Source organism: Pan paniscus, chromosome 9, assembly GCF_029289425.2.
Source record: "Pan paniscus chromosome 9, NHGRI_mPanPan1-v2.0_pri, whole genome shotgun sequence".
In the NCBI taxonomy this organism is placed as follows: domain Eukaryota; kingdom Metazoa; phylum Chordata; class Mammalia; order Primates; family Hominidae; genus Pan; species Pan paniscus.
This window is the reverse complement of record NC_073258.2, coordinates 79,338,981-79,353,070: the sequence shown is the minus strand read 5'-3', so window position 1 is coordinate 79,353,070 and position 14,090 is coordinate 79,338,981. Positions and strand designations below refer to the sequence as shown.

The 14,090-nt window shown below is 43.9% G+C and overlaps 1 protein-coding gene across 2 annotated transcripts in view; it reads left to right on the top strand.

Moving 5' to 3' along the window:
* The first annotated feature begins 1,677 nt into the window (after positions 1-1,677).
* Positions 1,678-14,090, top strand: part of GAB2 (GRB2 associated binding protein 2) — a 203,272-nt gene continuing 190,859 nt past the window's right edge. Inside the window, exon 1 of one of the 2 annotated variants that reach the window (XM_034933441.3) lies at positions 1,678-1,892. In XM_034933441.3, coding sequence (XP_034789332.1) covers positions 1,818-1,892 — 75 coding nt within the window. In that variant the 5' untranslated portion in view covers positions 1,678-1,817. The remainder of the gene's footprint in view (positions 1,893-14,090) is intronic. The other variant, XM_055094727.2, reaches the window with a different exon arrangement.

Sequence of the window (14,090 nt, the reverse complement as noted above, 5' to 3'; positions counted from 1 at the left end):
CAGCCAAACCATGCAGATTTCTCCGACTCTGCAATCTCTGGGACTTGGCACCATGACTCAGATGTGAATGAAGTCAGGATAGTTTTATTTTGGTTGGAAGTCACCGCCTCCTGATTGATTTGGCAGACGTTAAGTGTTGTTTGTCTTACAGGGATTTAAGGTACTTAAAGCCAGAAGTTAAAATGGCCATCATTCTGGTGGTGGCCCTTCATACGTGACTTAAGGATCCCTAAATTGTAAGGTTAAGGGAGCTGTGGTCCCAGCCTAACAGTTCTGGCTTTACTTCCCATCCAGCAGCACACTGGATATTGAAGAAAGTCAGTGAAATGTTAGATCCAGGGGACTGACCGTTAAAACTCCCAGGGTATCTAGAAGAGCTAAGTACGTGGTAGGGGATTCGCTTTTCCAAATTGAAGAGGGTGAACTTCCCCCAACCCAATCAAGATCTGTTGGACCAAATGATGTCCAACTGCTTGAAACAACTCAGCTGCACAGAGACAGAAATGAACAAAACAGCTTTAGTCTGAGGTTGTGTGGGGCAGTGCAAGATGCTGCTTCTCCAATTCATCTGTCCACACAGCACGGTTCCCCATTGAATAAACAGGTTACTATCCACTTATCAGAGAAGTTAGGGAGGACCTGCCTTTTAATGCTGCTTAGAGAGACACTTTGTGATGAGAAAAGAGCTCGTACAAAAGATTTTCTTTTTCTCCCCCCTCCCGCTGAAGTGCTGGGGTTGTGTGCTTCCACGTACATCTGGGATATCATTATATTTACAAACAGAGGTCTCATAGCCTGTGTCAATGAGCGGGAACGTTGGGGAATTTGGACCCCAATTTCTTGTTCTTCTGCACTTGACCTTGCCTTCCAATTCATTATGAAATACATTGACTAGTTTTGCTTCTTCCATTCTACAAATCATGCGAATTTTCTATACTAAACTGTGTTTTCCCAGAGGCAGTGTAGGAGGGAGTCAGCTGGACTTGGTTTCCAGGCAATGAGAGGCTCCCAGGTCGATCCCATTAAGGCAATGCCCTCATTTTGAATAGCAGATGACCGGGACCCCTCCTCCCCCACACACCTGAATTGGAAAATTGGCTCGGCTTTGTACAAGCCCTTGCCCTTAGGCTGTCCATAAAATAGGAACAATACTGAAGACAATCCTGTAAGCTACAAAAGCAAAGGCTCCGGCGCGTAGTAGGTCCGTCTCCTCCTCCCGCCGAGGGACGCCAAAGTTAAGGAGCTTCTTGCTGGGAAGGCGTCCCTCCTTTCAGCCGGAACCTGACCCGCAGAATGTATCGGAAACGTGAGCAGCCCTAGTATCCCTTCCCCGTCGACGCTCGGTGAAAAATCGATCGACGACCGAGGGCGCGCAGTCCCTTCCCCTCACACCCGCCAGCGCCAGGGGCGCGGTCGCCTCCCTGGCCTCCGCGCCCGCGGCTTGGGGCCTCAGGAGAAAGCGAGACTCCGGGGCGCGCCGGCGGCGGTGGCTTTCTGTATCCTCGCGGGTCCCTAGCCCCGCGTCCGCGTGCGCGGCGGCCTCGGGGGCGCGGCGGGAGCGGGCGTGGCGAGCGAGCCGGCCTTCCAGCTGCAGCTGCTCCCCCGGCGGCCGGGCGGAGAGTGCGGGTTGCGCGCGCTCGGGGCGGGGGAGCGGGCGCGCGCGAGGCTGCCGGGCGCGCGCCGCGCCGCCTAGTCCCCGCCGGGCCGCCCGCCCCGCCCCTGGCCTCCCGCGAGCTGCGCACCGCCGGCCGCTGCCCCAGCTGCCCGAGCCCGCGCCCTCGTCCGCGCGACCCGGCGGCGGGCTCCAGGCCGGCAGCATGAGCGGCGGCGGCGACGTGGTGTGCACCGGCTGGCTGAGGAAATCGCCTCCCGAGAAGAAGTTGAGGCGCTATGTGAGTGCGGGCGCGGCCGCCCAGGGGCGGGCGGGGGGCGCTCCGGGGCCTGCGGAGGGGCGGGGGACTCCCGGAGGGGCGGCAGGCTGGGGAGCTCGGGCCCGGAGCCGCGGGGGGCCGGGGGCGAGGAGCGGCCGGGGGCGTGTGGGGCACCTGCACACCTGTCACAGGTGGGCCGCCGAGGGGCGGGGCGGGCGGCAGGTTGAGGCTGCGGCTCCTGCCCCGCCAGGCGGGCGCGGCGGCGGCGCCTCCCAAGCCGGTCTGCTCGTGAACTAAATATAGTGTCGAAGTTTGTATTGATGGCTTCTGGAGACCGAGAGAGTTGACTCTCGGGGCTGGGGCTCCGCGGCAGCCCCGAGCAGCTTCAGCCCGCAGGGTCGGGGAGAGGGCGGGAAAGGGGGGCGTAGGCTGTGGGGCCGCGCGGACGGCCCCACAAAGGGCGAGCGCCTCACGCCCTCTCCTTCCCTTTCTCTGCCTGCCCCTCCCGGCCGCCGGCCTCCCTCCGTCCGCGGCTGCATCACCGGCAGCGTCAGCGGCATGTGCAGCCCTTGTATTAAGTGACTCATTTGTTTGTCCCCCTTCTTTCCCTTTATTCCGTTCGTCTCTCACAGGCGCCTCCCCCGACCCCGGTGTGACACTGCAGTTTGGTCCCCGTGGCTGGCCCGGGTTTGGGACCGGGCAGCTCCCGGGTGTCTGGGGTCGGGAGAGATCGAAGCTCTCCGCGGCCAGGTGTTGCCAACCGACAGTGTTTACTGACATCGCTGGAACAGCCTTTTCCCTCTAGGTGGGGAACTGGCAGCCTGGGGGAGGTGGAACAGCGTGGCGCTGAGCCGTGGAGTTCTGGCTTTTTTTTTTTTTTTTTTTTTAACCCCTCTCCCCAGAGGATGCCTTGCCTGGTGAGGTCAAAGTACAAGATGGTGCCAGTTACTGAGATTTGGCCGAAATGGTCTTGGGGTAGTCGCGGGAGTTTGGAAGTGGGGGTAAGGTTGCTGGAAGGTTTCAAGGTCTCTCATCTGCTCCCTCTCCGTTTCCCATGAAGTGCCCTTGTTTAACGGGCTGTGGTGCCGAACTCCGGGATCACTCCCACAGCCTGGAAGGGAGCCGTTGCCTCCAGCTGCAGTGCATCAAGGGAGCTCGGAATAGACCCTGCCCTCTGTCAGCTGCACCAGTGGCTGTCCATGGGGGGAGAGGCAGAAGCCTACCAGAATTTCCTGTCTTGGCTCCCCAGATCAGAATCAAGGGACTTCTGGCCTCTGGACTGAGGAAGTGACATTCTGTTTTTCAAAGGAAGTGTTGTTGTTGCGGAGTGCAAGTGTGTGTCAATGAAATCAGGCTCTTACGTAGATGTTTGCTGGGGAAAAAAAATCTAAGGATTTAGCACATGAGTTTTGAAAGTGGACATGGATTTATAGGAGGAATGAAGCAGTGAATTGTTCATCTCAGTTCGGAAGCTCATTTTTAGGAGTGTCTATGTAGCCAGAGTATAATTATTAAGAAATAAACTTTTTTCCTCTTCAGGGTTGTATCAGTTCGTTAGGAAGGTTGAATATTTTAATTAGGATTAAGGAGCAGTGATTTACTATTAACAATTTTATAAATAATTTAAAAACTTTGTCCCGAAGAGCTTCCAAAAATTATCTATACAAATAGATTTCCGTACAAGCTAGTGGAATACAGTGTCCACAGTAAAAAAAAAAAAAAAAAAAAAAAAAAAGTGACCCTTAATTTTCAAGTTCGAACACTATACACTAAAGAACCTTGAAAGTTGTTTTTGAAACAATTTGCAAACAGTATGACATTGTGTCTACATTTGACTTATGGCTCCTTGAACTCTCACCCAGACTCTATGACCCATTTCTTGGGTATTTTTGTTCCCAAACAACTTTAGTTCAAAATAACCAGGTTTGGAGGTATTTGGGTCAAGCACCTTTTTCACTCATTTGAACGAATCTAGTCGTATGATGGCCTTAGCCTCTCTTTCCCATCTTCCATGTACCTTCAGCCCATCAGGTGTCAGACCTTAACAGCTTTTCTTAGGCTAGGATGTGATGTGTTCACTTACATGACTGGAAGCCTCTGCCCCTTCGGAAGTTCAGTTTCCCCCTAATTGAAACTGCTGATATGTGTAACCTTAAGCCTCTGGGGAACAGTATGCCTTTACATCTACTTTTCTTTTGGGGTATTCAGAATTTTTGCATCCTGTTGTAAGTTAAAACTCTGCTAGTTTGCTTATTTCAGTAGAGGCCCGAGTTCATTAGAACCAAGCTTGGAAAGTATTTCCCAGCCCCATGGCTGTATATTTACCCCAAAGTAGCTGCTGCTTCTGGTATACATCATAGGCGTGTTATATTGTAGATTGAGAAATCCTCATTATAAGAATACATCGAGCATATGTGATAAGGGGAAAAAGTAGTTGAACTAGGTTATGACTATTTAAAACGATTTTTTTAAAAACTGACTTAATTTGAAGTCTGGGCGCAGTGGCTTATGCCTGTAATCCCAGCACTTTGGGAGGCTGAGGCGGGCGGATCACTGGAGGTCAGAAGTTCGAGACCAGTCTGGCCAATGTGGTGAAACCCCGTCTCTACCATAAATATAAAAATTAGCTGGGCGTCATGGAGGGCATCTGTAGTCCCAGCTACTCAGAAGGCTGAGACATGAGAATCGCGTGAGCCCGGGAGGCTGAGGTTGCAGTGAGCCGAGATCGTACCACTGCACTCCAGCCTGGGTGACAAAACAAGACTCCATTTCAAAGAAAAACAAAAAACTTACTTAATTCGGAAAGACGGGGAGGCGTAGGGGGGAAAAACATCTTAGAAGAAGCAAAGGCAAATGTTTGAGCAATTAGTTTTCAGGGATTTTTTTCATCAGCCTTTTCTAGTTAATTAATTATAAGTATAAGAGATCTATCTGCTATTTACTGAGTGCCCTGGAGAAATTGCAAAAAGTGTCTCTGGAAAATGCTGACTATTGCCTCTGGGGCATCCTGATATGGGTGCAGTGGAAGGCCGGCAGAAGTAACAACCCTCCCATTGTGCCTCAGTGTATTTGTGTGTGTATGCGCGTGCATGCAAATGCATACACATGTACATGTATATAATTATTAAACAGAATTTTCTTGAGGAAAAACATTTTATTAATATGACCTACACTGCATTGTAGTTTTCTATCAATTTCACTGGATTAATAGATTTAGGGAATAAGATCGGCAGACTACCCCCTAGTGGCTAACTTGAAGAAAGTTGTGCACAAATTGTAAAGAACTACTGCATTAAGGTAACAGTAATTGTTTATTTCCATTATATTTATTAAATATACTTATTAAATCTATGTCCCAGGCACTGGATCAGGTGCTTGGAATAAAAATCCAGTAAACAGAAAAAAAAATTAATCCAGTCTTTCAGTCTTAGCAATGGCTTTGCCTTCTCCTTCAAAGGAAAATTGAAATGATGAGGGAGTAGTTGTCTGTACGTACGATGAATGGCCACATCTTCAAATTTACTTGTATCTGCATAGTTCCTTTCTTCCTTTTTTTTTTTTTTTTTTTTTTTGAGACAGAGTTTCACTTTTGTTGCCTAGGCTGGAGTGCAATGCACGATCTGGGCTCACTGCAACCTTTGCCTCCTGGGTTCAAGCGATTCTCCTGCCTCAGCCTCCCAAGTAGCTGGGATTACAGGCATGCATCACCACACCTGGCTAATTTTGTATTTTTAGTAGAGATGAGGCTTGACCACGTTGGTGAGGCTGGTCTTGAACTCCTGACCTCAGGTGATCCACCCGCCTCGGCCTCCCACAGTGCTGGGATTACAGACAGACATGAGCCACCGCGCCCAGCCTGCATGGTTCCTTTCTTGTTTCCTTTTCTTAGAGTAGATGAAGTGCCACTTCTATCTGAGCTAATCCTGCTACTTATACTTTGAATCATATCTTCTCCTCCCTACTCAAATAATTCTTATCCTGTAACACATCTTCAACTTCTTTCCCTCTCTGTACTACCTACTTTTTTTCAGGAATAAACTTGGTGGTGGTTTATGCAGTCTTCCTTTCTCCCACCTTCTTCTCAGTCGGCTCCAGTGGAAACCTACTTTGTTATTCACCAAAGCTATTCTCACAAAGGCACCAGCGATACCCAGATCACTAAACTCAGAGGATGATTTTTTACTCCTCATTTTAATTAATCTCTTCACTGCTTGGTCATAGTTGACCACTCTTTTTTAAAACACCTTCCTCTTATCTTGGCTGACACTATAAATGCCTGTTATTTCTCCTTTTCTGGCTACTCTATATTTCCTTTGCTAGACTGACCCTTTTATCCAGTCCTTAAAGGTTGAAGCTCCTTTATAGTCATAGTGGCTGTGTGGTTTCTCCCCTTTGGCAACCTTGTCCATTCTACTGGCTTCAGTTATCATTTGCATGGTGGTCATCAAGTTAAATTTCCATCTCAGAGTTGTGTTCTGAACTTCAGACTTACATATCCAACTGTTAACTGGGCATCTCTATTTGAATGTTTCCCAGTCAACACAAACTCACCACTTCCAAAACTAAACTCTTCTTTGTTCATCTCTTCACTCCACATCTGCTCAGTAAACAGTGCCACTAAGCACCTACTTGCTCAGATGAGAAACTTGGGCATCATCTTTGACTCCCCGTCACACACTATCCCACATCTAATCTGTCACCAAAACCCATTAGTGGTATCATCTAAATATCTTGTTATACGCTTCTTCATCCCCACTGCTGTGACTTTTAGGATTATTTTAGTAGCCATCTGTTGAGCACTTACTTTGTACCAGGCACTATGCTTAGACCATTGATCTTTTAATGTAGTAATTTAGCCCTATAATAAGGGAAGCGACTTACCCAAAGTCATCTAGCTTTGTCCTAAAGCCTGGGCTTTTTTAAAAAATTAAACATTTCATTTTGAGGTAATTCTACATGCACATCTAGTTGTAAGAAATAGTAAACAAAGATTTATGTAGTCATTATCCAGTTTTCCTTAATGGTAACATCTTGCTAAATTATAGTACAGTATCACAACAGTATATTGACAATGATACAGTCAAGATACAGAACATTTCCGTCATGATAGGATTTTTTATGTTGCCCTTTTATAATCGTATTCACTACCATCCCACCCCTACCACGTCCTTAATCTGTGACAACTACTAATCTGTTCTCCGATATTTCATGTGTGTTATTTAAATGGATTCATGCAGTACTTAAGATTTTGAACTTTTTTTTATTCAGCATAATTCTCTGGAGATTCATCCTCATTTCATGCATCAATAGTTATTGTTTTTTATTGCTAAGTAGTATTTCATGGTATGGATGTACCACACAGTCTGTTTATTTAACCATTCACCCATTAGTTCTCATTTACATTTCCCTTATGGCTAATGATGTTGAACATCTTTTCATATGATTATTTGCCATCTGTATATCCTCTTTGGTCAAATGTCTTCAAGAATTTGAGTATTTTATATATAGGTTTTTTTTTTTTTTGAGATGGAGTTTTGCTCTTGTTACCCAGGCTGGAGTGCAATGGCATGATCTCGGCTCCCCAGGTTCAAGTGATTCTCTTCGTTGTTGTTGTTGTTGTTGTTGTTTTTAGACAGATTCTCACTCTGTCACCCAGGCTGGAGTACAGTGGCACAGTCTTGGCTCACTGCAACCTCCGCCTCCCAGGTTCAAGCGATTCTCCTGCCTCAGCCTCCTGAGTAGCTGGGACTACAAGTGTGTGCCACCATGCCCAGCTCATTTTTGTATTTTTAGTAGAGACAGGGTTTCACCATGTTGGCCAGGATGGTCTCAATCTCTTGACCTTGTGATCCGCCCACCTTGGCCTCCCAAAGTGCTGGGATTACAGGCGTGAGCCACTGTGCCGGCTTTCCTGGTTTTTTTTTTCCTACACATTTTACAGGTTTATGTTTTTCGTTTAAGTCCGTGATCCACTGTGAGTTAATTTTCATGTAAGATGTGAGACTTAGATTGAGGTTCTTTTGTTGTTGTCATTGTTGTTGACAAAGCCATCCTACTTCCATTGAATTGCTTTTTCGTCTTTGTCAAAAATCAGTTGGACGTATTTGTGTGGGTCTGTTTCTGTTGTCTCTGTTTTGGCCCATTTTTCCATGTGTCTGTCCCTCTGCAAATACCATAGAATCTTGCCAACTATAGCTATATTGTAAGTCTTGAAATCTGGTAGCCTGATTCCTCTACTTTATTCTTATTTTTCAAAGTGTTTTAGCTATTCTATTATCTTTACCTTTCAATACAAATTTTATAATAATCTTGTTTATGCAAAAAAAAAAAGTCTTGCTGAGATTTTAATAGGAAGTGCATTAATCCTGTGTACCAATTTGGAAAGAAATTACAGCTTTACTATATTAAATCTTCCAGTCCATGAATTTATTTTACATTTATTTATATATGTCTTTCTTCCTTCGTTTATTTTCTTCTCCTTCCACCATCCCCCCCGCCAACCACCCCCACCAGAATCTTGCTGTGTCACACAGGCTGGCGACAGTGGCACAATCATGGCTCACTGCAGCCTCAAATTCCTGGGCTCAGGTGATCCTACTGTCTCAGCCTCCCAAGTAATTGGGACGACAGCTGCGTACTGCTGTGCCTGGCTAATTTTTTTTATTATTATTTGTAGAGACAGGGTCTCCCTGCGTTGCCCAGGCTGGTCTCACACTCCGGAGCTTAAGCAGTCCTCCCACCTTGGCTTCCCAGAGTGCTGCGATTATAGGTGTGAACCACCATGTCTAGCCTTCTGGAAGAGATGGTGTAGAACTGGTATAATTCTTTAAACCTTTGGTAGAATTCTCCAGATTAAACCATCTGGATCTGGAAATGTCTTTGTTAGAAATTTTTTACATTTTTAATCCAATTTCTTTAATAGATACGGGGTTCTTCAAATTATCTACTTCATATTGGGTGAATTATAGAAGTTTATATTTTTCAACAAATTGGTCCATTTTTTCTAAGTTGTCACATACATGTGAGTGGAGTTACAGTATCCTGTATTATGCTTTCAGTGTCTGCAGGGTCTGTAGTGGGTCCACTGCTTTATTTTTTTAACCCTTATTCTTGCATACTGACATTGCTTCATTATTATTTTTTGTTTGTTTTTTGAGACAGCATGTCACTCTGTCACCTGGGCTGGAGTGCAATGGCACGATCTCAGCTCACTACAACCTCCACCTCCCAGGTTCAAGCAGTTCTCCTGCCTCAGCCTCCCGAGCAGCTGGGATTGCAGGCATGTGCCACAATGCCCAGCTGATTTTTGTATTTTTAGTAGAGACAGGGTTTCACCATATTGGCCAGGCTGGTCTCAAACTCCTGAGCTTAAGTGATCTGCCTGCTTTGGCCTCCCAAAGTGCTGCAATTACAGGCGTGAGCCACTGTACCTGGCCTCTGATTTTTTTATATAGTAGTTTATTCATTTGAGACTTTTCCTCTTATTTAATGTATTCATTTACTGCTATGAATTTCCCTCTCAGCACTGCTTTAGCTGTGTCCCACTAATTTTGATAAATTGCATTTTCAATTTTTATTTGCTCAGTATATATATATATTTTTTACTTTCCTTGAGACTTTCCTCTTTGACCATGGATTATTTACAAGTACATTGTTTAGTTTCCAAATGTTTGGAGATTTTCCCATTATTTTTCTGTTTCTGTCTTTTAGTTGGAATTCATTGTGGGAGTAGAGTAAGTTCTATTTGATTTCAGTTATTTTTAACTTGTCAAGGTTTATTTTATTGCTGAAAATGTGGTCTATCTTGCTTTAGGTTCCATGGGTACTTTGAAAAGAATGTTTATTCTGCTATTATTGGGTAAAGTATTCCATAAATGTCAATTAGATCTTTTTGATTGATAGTGATATATATAATTCTTTTATATCCTTGCTGATTTTTCTATCTAGTTCTTCTGTCGATTGTTGAGAGACAGGGGTTGAAGTTTCCAACTATAATTGTGAATATTTCTGTTTCTCATTTCACTTATATCTGTTTTTGTTTCACATATTTTATTATTTTTATTATTTTTTTGGAGATGGAGTTCCGCTGTTGTTGCCCAGGCTGGAGGTGCAATAGCATGATCTCAGCTCTCCGCAACCTCCACTTCCTGGGTGCAAGCAATTCTCCTGCCTCAGCCTCCCAAGTAGTTGGGATTACAGGCATGCGCCACCACACCCGGCTAATTTTGTATTTTTAATAGAGACAGGGTTTCTCCATGTTGGCCAGACTGGTCTCGAACTCCTGACCTCAGGTCATCCGCCTGCCTCAGCCTCCCAAAGTGCTGGGATTACAGACATGAGCCACCGCACCCAGCCTGTTGTTCGATATATACACATTTAGAATTGCAACATCTTCTTGGTGGCATGACCCTTTTATCTTTATATAATACCTGCTGAGTCTCTGGTAATTTCTTTTGCTCTGAGGTCTACTTGTTATCTGATATATTATACAAGTATCTGAGGGCTACTTGATATATTATAGCCTATATCTGATGATATAGTTATTCTTGCTTTCCTTTTATTGATATTCACATGATACATCTTTTCCATCAATTTACTTTCAACCTACCCATATCATTGTATTTGAAGTGATATCTTATAGGTGGCATATTGTTGGGGTGTATTAATCCGTTCTCGCACTGCTGTAAAGAACTACCTGAGACTGGGTAATTTATCAAGAAAAGAGGTTTAATTGGCCCACAGTTCCACAAGCTGTACAGGAAGCATGGCTGGGGAGGCCTCAGGAAACTTACAGTCATGGCGGAAGGTGAAGGAGAAGCAGGCACATCTTACATGGCTGGAGCAGGAGGAAGAGAGTGAGGGGAGAGGTACTACACACTTTTAAATAACCAGATCTCACAATAACTCACTCACTATCATGAGAACAGCACCAAAGGGGAACTCCACCTCCATAATCCAATCATTTCCCATCAGGCCCCACCTCCAATATTTGGGGATGACAATTTGACCTCATATTTGGGCAGGGACACATACCCAAACCATATCATGGGGCATGTTTTTAATCCACTGTGCTGATTTATGTCTTAATTGGTATATTTAAATTTACATTTAATATAATTTCTAATATGCTAGAGCTTAGTTCTGCCACTTTATTTTTTGTTTGTGTTCTGTTTTTGTTTTCTTCTTGCCTTCCTGTGAGTTTCTTGAATATTTTTTAGAATTCCATTTTGATTTATCTATATAGTGTTTTTGAGTGTATCTCTCTATACAGCTTTTTTAGTGGTTGCTCTAGGTATTATACTGTACATACAACAGTCAGTTGGTGTCGTCTTATAATCTGAATGAAGTCTGTATCATCATTTTACAAGTTTAAGTAAAGTATAGTAACCTTACCTCCCTTTATGTCCTTTTGCCATCCTCCATGTATAATTGTCTTAAATATTTTTTCTGTATCAGACAGTGCTATAATTTTTGCTTCAATCATTAAACCTAATTTAGAAAACTCAGAAGGAAAGACTATTTAATTACATTTTTGTTTACTATGTGCTTTCTTCTTTGCTGATGTTTTCAGGTTCCTCTTTTTTTCATTTCCTTTCTGTTTAGAGAACTTCCTTTAGCCATTCTTTAGGGTAGATCGGCCAGTGATAAATTGTCTTTATTTTCCTTCACCTGAGAAGGTCTCATTTTCCCCTTCATTCTGATATTTTCACTGGATATTGAATTATTTAGTTGACACTTCTTTTCTTTGAGCACCTGTAAAATACTGCATCCTTTCTTTCTGGCCTGCATGGTTTCTAATGAAAAATCCATGGTCATTCCAATTGCTTTCCCTCAGGAGGTAAAATGCCCTCTTTTTCTTTCTTTTCTTTTCTTTTCTTTCTTTCTCTTTCTTTCTTTCTTTTTCTTTCTTTCTTTCTTTCTTTTTGGGACGGAAAATGCCATCTCTTTCTTTCTTTCTTTCTTTCTTTCTTACTTTCTTTCTTTGAGAAGGAGTTTCACTCTTGTCACCCAGGCTGGAATGCAATGGCACTATCTGGGCTCACTGCAATGTCTGCGTCCCAGGTTCAATAGATTCTCCTGCCTCAGCCTCCCTAGTAGCTGAGATTACAGGCGCTCACCACCACGCCCAGCTAATTTTTTGTATTTTTGGTAGAGACAGGGTTTCACTATGTTGGCCAGGCTGGTCTTGAACTCCTGACCTCAGGTGATCCACCCAACTCAGCCTCCCAAAGTGCTGGGATTACAGGAGTGAGCCACCACGACCAGCTCCCATCTTTTTCTCTGGATGTGTTCAATGATTTTTTTTCTCTTTATTTTCAGAATTTTGCTATGTGTCTTGGTGTGGAATTTTCTTGAGTTTATCCAGTTTGGAACTCACTAAACCTACTGAATCTTTCTTACTACATTTGAGAAGTTTTCACCCATTATTTCAAGTACTTTCTCAGTCCTACCCTCTTTCTTCTCTTCTTCCAAGAATCCAATGACAAAACTGTTAGATCTTTTGTTGTAGTTCCATAGCTTCTGTAGACTCTGGTCATTTTTTTTCAGTCTGTTTTCTCTGTGTTGTTCATATTAGGTTATTTCTACTGTCCTGTTTCCCCATTCACTGATTCTATTTCTCTGATCTCACTATTCTGCCATTGAACTCACTGATGAACTTTTTATTTTGGTTGTTATATTTTTCAGTTCTAAAATTCCATTTGGTTTTTCTTTACATCTTCTATTTTTTTACTGAGACTTTGTTTCTTTTTGGAGGCTTTCCAATTTTCCATTTGTTCCAAGCATGTTTGTACCTGCATTTTTATGATGACTGCTTTAAAATCTTTGAAAGATAATTCTAACAGCTCTGTTATCTCAGTGTTGGCATCTGTTGATTGTCTTTTTCATTCCATTTGAGAGCTTCCTCATTCTTTGTATAATGAGTGGTTTTCTATTAAAACCTGGACATTTTTGGCTCACACATGTAATCCTAGCACTTTGGGAGGCCAAGGCAGGCGAATCACCTGAGGTCAGGAGCTCAAGACCAGCCTGGCCAACATGGCGAAACCCTGTCTCTACTGAAAATACAAAAATTACCCAGGCATGGTGGCAGGTGATTGTAATCCCAGCTACTTGGGAGGCTGAGGTGGGAGAATTGCTTCAACCCAGGGGGCAGAGGTTGCTCTGAGCCAAGATCATGCCATTGCACTCCAACCTGGGCAACAGAGCAAGATTCTGTCTCAAAAAAAAAAAAAAATTAAACGTGGACATTTTTGTATTGTGTTGTGATACTCTGGATCTAATTTAAACCTTGTGTTTTATCTGGATTTCTCTGACTCTGCTGCAATCATCGGAAGGGGACACTGCCTTAGTACTTCCAAGTAGAAGTTGAAGTCCAGGTTTTTCATTCCACCTCCATTGACACTCCCGATAGGAAGGCAGTCCTCATTACTCCCGTGAATGGTTTAAGGTTCCAACTTCCCATGTGGTCTCCAGTGACTCTACAGGGATGGGTGCCTTATTACCAGTTTTTGGGTATGAATATCGTAGCTTTCTACTTGGCTTTCTTTGACACCACCCTAGCAGGTGTCACCTGGCCTCATGACAACCTCTGAAGGGTAGAAGTCTAGGTTGTCACTCAGTTTTTGCTGCTGTGGGTGAGGGTTGGACCACAGTTTGCTCTGCGGTGTTTGGCTGGAGTAGAGCAGTTATTGTTTAGCAGTTTCGACTCTTGCTAGGCTGCTCCTTTCCCAGTCCTTTGGCTAGAGAGAGCAGACTTTCTTTGGGAATTTTTTGGTCTACACAGGTTGGTGTTTCTGCCATGCTGACTGCTTCAGCTCCAAGTCTGAGATATATGAGGCATAAAGAAAACTCATGGAATTTATCACTGTGTCATTCCTTGGGTTCCAGGGTCCCTAGCAAATCTGCCGCCTACTCTTCACCTTTTAGATTCTTCTTAAGCTTGTTTTATATGTAATATCTAAGGATTTTAGTTGTACTTAGTGGTGGGAATAGGGAAAAGTATGTCTATTCCATTTACCCACTGTGTATGGTCTTGAATGTTGCTTATACAAAAGCACTTGTTACCAATAAACATTTAATATAGTAGTGGCAATTACTAGATATTTTATTCCCATGTTACCAGAGGAGAAACTGAGCACAGAGCTTAAGTGCCACACATATAGTAAGTAGCAGACCCAGGACTACAAACCAAGTCTTCTCATTAAAATCCATGTGCTT